Source organism: Penaeus monodon, chromosome 42 (assembly GCF_015228065.2).
Source record: "Penaeus monodon isolate SGIC_2016 chromosome 42, NSTDA_Pmon_1, whole genome shotgun sequence".
In the NCBI taxonomy this organism is placed as follows: Eukaryota; Metazoa; Arthropoda; class Malacostraca; order Decapoda; family Penaeidae; genus Penaeus; species Penaeus monodon.
In genome coordinates, this window is record NC_051427.1 from 24098959 (window position 1) to 24109918 (window position 10960).

The 10960-nt window shown below is 38.6% G+C and overlaps 1 protein-coding gene across 1 annotated transcript in view; it reads right to left on the reverse strand.

Annotated features, from left to right (window-relative positions):
* Positions 1-936: 936 nt before the first annotated feature.
* The window catches only part of LOC119599216, a 31557-nt gene continuing 21533 nt past the window's right edge, over positions 937-10960 (reverse strand). The window contains 13 exon segments of the mRNA XM_037948956.1: positions 937-1083; positions 1467-1558; positions 1741-1968; positions 3735-3894; positions 4021-4202; positions 4601-4787; positions 5251-5408; positions 6383-6575; positions 7875-8058; positions 8523-8621; positions 8831-8973; positions 10049-10189; positions 10722-10906. Coding sequence (XP_037804884.1) covers positions 1962-1968; positions 3735-3894; positions 4021-4202; positions 4601-4787; positions 5251-5408; positions 6383-6575; positions 7875-8058; positions 8523-8621; positions 8831-8973; positions 10049-10189; positions 10722-10906 — 1639 coding nt within the window. The 3' untranslated portion in view covers positions 937-1083; positions 1467-1558; positions 1741-1961.

Consider the following 10960-nt stretch of genomic DNA (forward strand, 5'->3'; position numbering starts at 1 on the left):
TACCAAAATGCATCTGGGTCAAGAAAGAACCAAGCTACGTGTCTTCAAGGCCCTGATGCTCCCAGTTTTATTATACCTGGACACTTTCCTGTGCTTTGGAATCTTGTCTTGTTCCTTTTGTAACAGACCTTGTGCCAGATCATGGGGTACAAAGAAGAAAAAAGAAGGAAAAGAGATAAACTTTGAAACTAGAAATTTAAGAAACATTAATAAAACAAATGGACAAATGTTTGCATTCTTTTATTATACTTTGTATTTATTTTTAAAAAAATACTTTTCATGTCAATGCACAAACAAAAACTCCACGAATTAAATTCATAAAAACCTCTGTTTTTTGTATGCCCAACATTCAAAATAATAGTAATATAAAAGAAAAATAGTGAAAAATAATAAAAATTTAATAATAATAATAATAATAATAATAATAATAGTTACAATGATAATAATAATAATATAATTAATAATAATAATAATAGCATAAAAAAAATAGTAGCAATGATATACTACTAAAAACAATAACAAAGATAGTTTAATGATGATACAAATAACAACAAGCAGGATAGGACAGATAAATCAATGTTCAGTCTTTGCAAAACTGTGAAGTCAATAACACAAAAAACAACTTATCAAATTTCCCAAAACAATGAAAAACAAATGATACTTCCAAATAATACAATAATTTACTGTACATATGCATAAAACATGCTTGCAATTTCCCCATCTATATATGCTCGAGGATTTCTGGAGAAAAACCCCGTAAAATAAAACAGTAACAATAATCATAAAAGAAAATAATAATGTAGAAACGAAGAGGAAGAAGAAGAAGAAAAAAAAAAAAGAGATAAGAAAAGTGTCTTTCATTTTGTCAAACTCCTTTCTCTTTCCTAATTAATGACCTAACACGTGAAAGACTTCCTTCGCCTTACACCTCGTCAACTCAGCATTTCCAAGAGCTCGCTGAAGTTGGCGTTGGGGACTCGTTCCAGGTCTTTCTTCTTCTTCTTGGCCATTTTCTTTTTTCTTCCTCTGCATTTCTGTTTGTCTCAGCTGTTCTTCTTTCATTTGCTGCACTTGCTTCCTTCGCTGGATGGATGAGAGGGAGAAAAATAAGATTACTGTCAGGCAACTCCTTACTCATTTCTCTCACTCACCCCTCACTCACTCACTCACTTACTCACTCACGCACTCACTCACACTCACACTCGCTCTCTCTCTCTCTCACCTTTATATTCAATCAAGGAGTGTTTCAAGTTTAATTAAAAGCTATGAAATGAAATGAATTGAAACAAAAATATAAAAAAAGTATGAGCAATGACACAAGGAAAAGAAAAATAGATAAATAAAAGGAACTAATAGGAAAAGGAAAAAAAAAAAGAAAAAGGAAGAAAAGAAAGAAAAAAAAAAAAAAAAAAAAAAAAAAAAAAAAAAAAAAAAAAAATCCAAGACCACACAAGCCTTTGCTTTACCTTGTGACGGCTGCAGGGATGAGAAGGTTGCAGTAGTTGGCTGTCATGCTAGCAAAGGCTTCCATTCTGTACACACGGGCATCATTCATAATATGAAACAGGGTTTAAAGCTATTTTACAGATGATTTGAATGTCTATTGTGTAGAAAAGAGTATCTCTTTTATGTGCATTTATACACACACACAGTATATCTATATGCTTATGTATGTTAGCACAAAAACATAAAATATATGTCATTATTCAAAGGCAATAACCATACTACCACTCCACTAACCTTCTGTATAAATGACATTGAATTCTCCACCTGGACCCCAAAGGCAGCTGACCCCTTCTGGCCGGACTTCTCCTTGCCTGCGTGGGATGTGCGGGTCTGGGCAACAAGGGCAGCGAAGGGGGTCGCAGCAGGTTTCATCAAGGTCTCCTGCTCAAAGTGCTTCACAATCTCCATTGCTTTTCCATCCACAGACAGCTGATTACTTTTCTCTTCCAGGACTCTTAAGGTCTGGAATGTGGGTAGACCTTGATTACAGAATTTGAGCATGAAAGAACAATGATCTGTGGGTTTTGTTTCCTTTCTGCTTATAGCAGTGTTACTTTGCTTGCATAAATGCAAATATACTTAATATCTATAGAAAGTAATAAAAGAAAAGTATATGATAGAAAACACTGGTCACGAGTGAAAATACAAGAAAATACAAAATACTAAAGTGGATATACTGTAAATACTTTCTTGTATACTGTTACTTTGGATATCTTTAAATTTCCATTTCTCTTGGATGGGGTTCAACACATAATGAACTAAATGAGAGAGAGAGAGAGAGAGAGAGAGAGAGAGAGAGAGAGAGAGAGAGAGAGAGAGAAGAGAGAGAAGAGAAAAGATAGAGAAGAAAGAGAGAGAGAGAGAGAGAGAGAGAGGGGGGAGAGAGGAGAGAGAGAGAAAGAGAGAGGAGAGAAAGAAAGAGAGAGAGAGAGAGAGAGAGAGGAGAGAAGAGAGAGAGAGAGAGAGAGAGAGAGAGAGAGAGAGAGAGAGAGAGAGAGAGAAAGAAGAAGAGAGAGAGAGAGAGAGAGAGAGAAATTAATACACAATCCACCTTTAAAGTGACTTTTTTCGCCACAAATACACCTCAATCCAGTACCTTCAGCATACACCATATGAAAGAAAGCATGGACCCGTGCAAATGACAAGAGGGCTCTTGAACTGGCTATGTTACACATGGCTCAAATATGAAGTGAAAAGAGAGGATTCAACCAGCTGCAACACTGCCAAATGAAGCATGAAAAAAAAAGTTGTAATGGAGGCCCCAAGCAAGCAATTTACCATCCCCTTTTGTAAAGCATTTGGGAGGGTAAGCCAGAAAACTTAACCCACTGGCTACAGTTTATTGTAGTTTTTTGTGAATTCTGTTGTACACAAATGGCTCCACAAGTGTGGTTAAATGCAGCTATTGTATTGTGAAGATATTCATTCTCATTCATACCTTTTCTACATTTGTCGCAATGAATACAGTTTACTCCTTCTGATTTCCCCCATTCCTTGAATTTTTGGGGCTTATTTTTCCTAAAGCTTTCACTATCAATATTGTTATTATTACTGGCATTATCACAGTGTTACAAAGGACTAATAGAAGAAGAAGAAGAAGAAGAAGAAGAAAAAGAAAAAGAAGAAAAAGAAGAAGAAAAGAAGAAAGGAAAAAAAGAAAAAATAACAATAACAATAATAATAATAACCCGTTACTGCCAGGCCACGTATATAGCCTTCATAACAAACCGCTTGATCTGCCGGCTACAGCTATACCCATGGTGATGCTCTAGTGGAATGTTCCACTATATGTAGTGGACTCCTGCTCCTAATGTAAGGATAGTTGCCAGAAATCACTGGAGTCTATGACACCGAGAACTTTTGAATACCGTCACTAACAGAATAAGATAAGTACGTGAGAGAGGTAGTAATTCATTTCAAGGTGACTAAGTACTGGTGGAGCCATCTATATGTAAACATAATAGATGTTTGTTATGCCATCCTAGCACAATGCTAAACAAACTATAATTAAAACAATGAGGGGAAAAACAAGAAATCACATAAATACACCAAAAGCCTCTTTCCCGTATTGCTTCCCCAGGCCATGGGAAAGCAATACAGTGAAAAGGCCTCCAAGCTTATTCATCATGTGATTTCCTGTTCTTCCCTCTGTTGTTTTATTTAGACAATGGGTTAAGTAGACTGTTGTCGGTTGTTAAATCTTCCAACGTCTTCTGTCCCCTACCAACCTTGTCCTTGTCGATGAAGACCAGATTGCTGTGCACGTTCCACTCTTCCTCTGAGTCAAGTTTTGTTTGGCGGGGAATGAAGGCCGCGCACGTGACTTCTGCAGGGTTGATGTTCCGTTTCCACAGATGGGTTCACTGCTGCTGGGCTCAAAGATAAATACTGCGAGGATGAGAAGTGAGAAGGGACGTTAAAATGAAAAACGACGAAAGAATTAAGAGAAAGAGGAGACTGACAGAAAAAAACAAAAACACAATATCTCAAAAATGACACATTTCGTCACCTTACCACAACAGTCCTTTGAGAAAACAGCCATGTGGGATGAACGGGGATCGGCTGCCATGCAAGTTGACTGGAGTCCAACCCGCCAAGACAATGTGCAAGTGAAAAGGTCCCACGAGCAGATCCAGCTGTCCGTTCTTGTGACCAAAAGAGACCCGCAACCTTCTCCTCTCCCAAATTCTATTTGCCTGGTAACATCATGAGAAGAATATTAATATCATTATTATTTTCAGAAAGTATTATAGCTATTATTATAATCATTATTACTGTCTCCATCATCATTGTCTTCTAAATTAATCTAGTTATAAACAAATGTGACAAATAAAAATTCTTTAATAATTCGGCATAAAAAATATATATATACATATAAATATATAAATATAAATATATATATATATTATATATATATATATATATATATATATATATATATATATATATATATATAAAATCATTATCAATTCCCAAAATTTTATATAATTCCCATATATATCTATTTAAACAAATAAACACACACCCTGACAGAAAAAAATTGAAAGTCACAAGTTGAGAAAGTACAAGCTAGCATTCAAAAAGCTTAACCCACTTGATGTGTTCCTTGAGGTAGGGCTGTGACAGGGTTCCCTTGAGGTGGCATGACTGTGGCAGCCAGAGGGTGAGGATGTTGGCAAAGCCTGCAGCAATCAGGGATCCATCATGCGACATGTTCACCGCTGTGGCTGGGAGGTGGCGGTAGAACCCAACGCGAGTGCAGCTCCAGAAATCACTCTTGCCTGAAGGGAAAAGTTCTCTCTCTACTCATTTTTTCCATGCATGTATCCTGTAAATCTAAATACCCACAGACACATATATATACACCCAATGGCTATATACATACAAAAAATATGTGTACATGCATATATGTATATATACTTACATACATATATATGCATACATTTATACAAAAAATGTGTACATGCATATATGTATACATATATACATACATATGCTCTTTAAAATAGACCACACACCCAAACACACAAAACCACATTTATATATATACACAATTATATCTATCTATAACATACATGAGTTGGATGGCACCATATTGCAAGATGTGTTCACTAATGCTACATCTTGGTCCTATTTTCTTCACAATTATGATGTAGGATACATCTCATTTATTTTCACACACCTTCCATGCAACTTTCATCATAGTAAGTAATTGGTTTTGCCTTCATTCTCAAAAACACTCACGGTAGATATTTGCATCCTTGATGATTTCCCAAACCTTGAACTTTCCGTCATCTGAGCATGTCACAAACTCTGGACTACTTGCGGATCCTGGGAAGGCTTGAAGACGATGCTGTTTATGCTTTTGTCGGTGGCATCTCTCCGGGTTTGTCAAGTACCAGCTGATGATTGAAATAATGTATTTAAGGGCAAATGCTCTATGAAATAAGAAAGAAATAAAAATAAGAAAAAGAAGGATAATGAAAAGAAGACAGAGAAACAGAAAAATAAATAAATAAATTAAGGAAGAAATGAAAATTAAAAATGAAACCATATATAAAGAATTTATGTACAGCAAACCTCCATCCCAACTGTCATTTCAAATCAATATCAAAACCCTGTACTCACTTTTGACTACGATGCTATAATGCCAAAATTTGACCCCTTTTCAGGGACGTTTGGAAAATCATCCCTTATTCTAGGGTGGCCAACCAAAACCATCGCAACATGCCATGCGTATACCCTGGTATTAAGTTACCTGTGCCCTCCTGAGTGATGTAAGTTGGTTTGTGTTATGTCCACGTGGAGGCCAGCAAGCATTACGATGGTTGCATATTTTTTGTAGAAAGAAAAGAAGGAAGGAAAGGAACAACGGAAAAAAAAGATAGAGGAAAAAGAAGGTATTAGGTAAGTAATGAAAAAGGGTGGGGGGGAAGGAATAAGGAGGGAAAAACAGAAGATAGGAGGGGAAAAAAGGGGAAAGGAAGAACTGAAAGGAAAAACAGGTAATATGTAAGTATGAAGAAGGGGGGGGGAGAAGGATATAAGTAGGTAAGTGATGAAAAAGGGGAAAGGGGAAAGGGGCAGGGAAAGGGGAAAGGCGGGGAAAGGGAAGGGAAGGGGAAGGAAGGGAAAGGGGGGGAAGAGGAAGGGAAAGGAAAGCAATAGGAAAGCAGGCACAGGAAAAGAAATAAAATAAAAATTGAGAAACGAGAACAGAGAAGACAAAAGTAAGAGGAAAAGACAAGTGACAAAGGGAAGCAAAAATAAAATGGAACAAGAATTATTTTTACATAATACACAAATACACTTCTTTTCTATAGTCAAACAGAAACAAGACCCCGGAGGAGGAGGAGGAGGAAGGAGGAGAAAATACGTGGAATAACTGTTTGTTGTGATGAATGTCGTTAAAGCTGAACGTTCCCGCCCTTTCCCGTTCAAGACAACAGCTCCTGTTTTGGGGTCAAAGACAATGCCAGCCGGGAATGACTCTGAGCTCTCTAAATTGATACTAAGGTCTTGAATGTTGCCTTGTACTTTATTTGTCTTGGATGCTATGACCGTAAATGCTGGAAGACAAACACGAAAATAAAATTTGAGAACAGCATACTTTTTCTAATATTACATAATGTCTTCTCACAGTTGAACAGCTGCTGAAATCCTGAATAAAAATTTGACATATTTTCCCACATTTCTCTCTCCATTCAAGCCCCCCAAAAATATCCTCCACTGACAAAACTGGCACGACTCTCCTAGATACGGGGTCTAACTACACCCCAATTGTCCGTGTGTCCGGTTATGACTAAATTGTTGCTGACGTCTGTGGTGTTTGGTTTTGATGGGCATTCCGAGGCGGGGGGTAGTGTCTGCGGCCCTTCTGGGAGGAGCCACTTGACAAACACCACACTCGCCTCCTCCGCTGTACAATTCATTTCCTGAGTAAGAGAGAATATCGAACTGTAAAGTCATATCTGATGACTTTATGAAGTGGAATAATTCCTCGGCACTTTTATCTTATCAGAATGATTTCTTCAAAGGATCTATTTCCTGAGAAAGAGAGAATAAAGAGCTCTCAGTTATGCAAAATAAAGTCTTATCTAATGAATTTATGAAGCAGAATAATTCCTCAGAACTTTACCTTAGCAAAATTATTACTTCCAGATTTATGCTTCATTAGAATAATTTTACAGATAACTTATCAAAAAAATTTCTCTGGCCTTTACACTTCATTAGAAAAAATGTTATTATTCAGGAAGTGAAGCAAGGTGAAGCAGGAGTTTGAAATAAAAATATAATGGTTTCTGCTGTCTTCCAGGCCAGAACTAACAGATCAGAGTAAAACAAAAGGTCTTAAATTTAAGGCAAGCAGGAATAAAATTTCTGAAGCAAAATTATTAGGCCCCAAAAAGATCTTAAATGTTTTAACTCCTTTCTGCCTGGCTACACTTATAGCCGTCATAACAAAAAGACTTATCACGCCCTGTACGGGTTTAGGTGTTGTGATATGCTAGAACAAATCAAGCAGAAAGTTCCACTACATCAGCGGACTCCCAGGCCAAAAGGGAAGACGTTTGCCAGAATTACCGGAGTTCAGTGACACCGAGAGATTTCTGATACCATTATTGACAGGCTAACACAATACTTATACATATAGAACTAAAACAAACAGGGCAGGGGGAATTTAAAATCAGACTTGGCTCAGTATTACTCAGTCACTGTTGAATTTGATAGTTCTCTACCATCATCGTTATTCATGACAATGGCCAAATTAACCAATAAAAGTTATCCTACAACTTTTTTCTTGTTTCTCATTTACTACTGTCCTCTGCAGAAACCTCTTGCAAATCAATAACATAAGCCCCCCTTACCAAGAACCGAGAAGGCGAGATCCTCAACAGGGAGCGTGTGCCAAAGGAGGACTGTCTGTTTCGGGAACTGTAAATTTATCAGGTTGTACCAGAGCACAATGCGACCGGTGATGTCTCCGTTGCCAGCCCTCTCCTGCCGAGGTTCCACACCCGGCTGGTGATGGGCCGTGTGCCTGCCTTGTGTCTGGAAAAGAATCTGGTGAGACAGTCTTCACAGGAGGAGGAGGAGGAGGAGGAGGAGGAGGAGGAGGAGGAGGAGATGAGGAGGAGATGAGGAGGAGGACATGAGGAGGAGATGATGATGATGATGATGAGGAGGAGGAGGAGATGAGGATGAGGAGGGGAGGGGAAGAGGAGGAGGGAGGGAGAAGACAAAAAAAGAAAAAAAAGGCTTGGTAACAAAAAGCTTTCTATCCATAAATATACTTCCAAAAAAAGCAAAATCAAAAGGCTTCAAACTATGAAACCTCACATGACAAATTTTTCATGATGTGAGGGTCTAAATCAAAAAAACTTAGCAAAGTGACTTGACCTGGAGTACTATAAACAACAAATCCCCCACAGACTTGTAAGACACCAGTGGAAACAAAGAAAAGAAGGGGAAAAATAAAAAGATGTGAAAATTTGTATATAAGGGAACATCATTACCTTAACACTGCCTTGCCTAACTGGGGCATCCATTGCCTGCGATGGAAAGGCTGTCAGCAGTGAGATATGCAATGTATCATCAGTGTTTGAAACACCCATCTGTGGAACAAAGGACTTTTACTACAACAAAAAACAAAGAAAAGCTTTCTGCAAAACAAACTCACAGAATGAATTGCAAACCATCTGTGCACATGTTACTGCAATAGCACAGCCTACCCAAGCACCCCACTCGTAGTATGTTAGATGATGGGTCTTCATGTTCCTTAACCCAACTCTGCCTGGTCACATGTACCAGCGTCATAACAAACTGCTTGGATGGCGGGGTAAGCCTGTACACATGGCGATGCACCCGAGCGTGAGGAGCGGAATGTTCGGCTCAATATAGCCGACTCCTGCATCCAGTGTCTGGTAAATGCCAGAAATAACCAGAGTTTTACATGTTCAGGGATTTCTGTTACCCGGCAGTGATGGGTTATGAAAAACTATCCAGCTGAAGCCTTTTGGGCCAAACAAGATTATGTTTTTACAAATTCTAAGATAAGAATAAGGTAATAATTATAATAACAATTCAAGGTGTAAATGTTAACACACTGGCATGACATACAAGCTATGCCCTCTATAGATTTAGTTTATTAATTGTGTTTCCACATAGATGACTCCAAAAGTATTTAGTCACCAAGGAGTCCAAATACTAGCCCTATCTATCTCCTTTACCCTTTTACACAATCTTCTGAGATTATTTTTTTTTTTTGTTTTTTTTTATAATATCTTCTATTCTTTTAAATAATAAAATTATATGTCAAAATTAAAAAACAAAAAGAGCACAAAAAAAAAACAACAACCCCACACCACACACACAACACCCACACAACAACAACCCCAACAAAACCAACCCCCCCCAAAACATATTTGTGTGCCTGCATGCGTATGTGAGTGAGTGAGTGCGTGTATCCTTCCCAGCCTTTAACCCATTCCTGATGGGTGGCATGTACGCACATGCCATGGCATGGCGGGACCATCTGCCGGGGGCATGTATGTATGGACATGCCATGAGTTATATTTTATTACAATTACAGCAAAATATTATTTTTCTGCCACTGAAAGTGTGATTAAGTCGTTTTTAACACTTTCTCATTTTTTACTATGCAAAAAACAAAAAGCACAAACCGCGATTTCAACTCCACGATGCCGCACACTGCTTATTTTATTCAGACTATAGACTGAATAATGATTAACTATGAAGTCTATATAACAACAAAAATACCCTTCAGTCTTGATTTATCAGGAAGTTTGGCAAGTAGTGACTTTAGAAATAATGGAAACTGAAATACAACATATCTTCGTATATTACAAAGAAATGGCAAGGGATGCTGGTATTTGGCATGAGTGGTCGCGCATGCTAGGGCGACAATATAAGCCCCCGGCAGCGAGGCCCGGGCCACTATGAATACTACCCGTCGGGAAAGGGTTAATGTTACGATCTGGATGACCATCACATCATGAAAAAACATGCCATCATGGGAGACTTTGGCTGAAGGCCAGGGTGACACGGACTTGTTGCCATGAGAATTTCAGCTGAAGGCCAGGGTGACACGAACTTGTTGCCATGATAATTTCAGCTGAAGACCAGGGTGACATGAATAACTCACCACCAAGTGCACAAAACTCTTGGGGAGAGAATAGATTCCTTTGGTGTTTGGGATAAAAGAGTGTGGAATGTACTGTCCATCAGCCATGCAAGAGTGCCGGCTTCAGGAAGGATGCTATTTCCATACTCAGTATCCTATTCCTGGTCGCTGTGACAGAAAACTGAATATTGAGAGAAAGAGACAGAAACGTAACAAAATGTCACTTACTGTTATGATTATTAAACCGAGTTTTGGACTACCTAGAGAGATGATATGGAGTCTGTATAAGGAAAACAGTCTGTTACGTTCTGGATAAAGCAAAGCAAATGACAAATGTAGTCAATGCAAAACAGAAAAAAAGATAAACACACTCATGCAGAAAAAGAGAAGCTAACATTGCAAAGGAGGCATGGAGTTTTGCAACCGCCCGGCCTACAAGCTGCACACCCTTCAGAATGGTCCCTCAAGTAACCCTAATGCCTGTATTTGTGGCCATGTGATGGCAGTGAGGCATCCAAATCCAATGGGTGAACATAATGATGCTAGTAACTTAAATTTTTTTTTTCTTAACCCCATGCCAACAGGTAACAGACATCTGAGTGTAATAAACTCTGGCGACTTCTGGCAACGGCCAGACACTGGGCACGAGAGTCCCCTTCATGAAGCAGAACTTCCTGCTCCATGTGCTTTGGTGCATTGCCACAAGTACCGCTGTACCCGCAGACCAAGTGGTATGTACGACGCCTGCACACTATCCTGTCGGGAAGGGGGTTAAAAAACCCCCCCAATGATCAAAAGGGTAACCCCCCT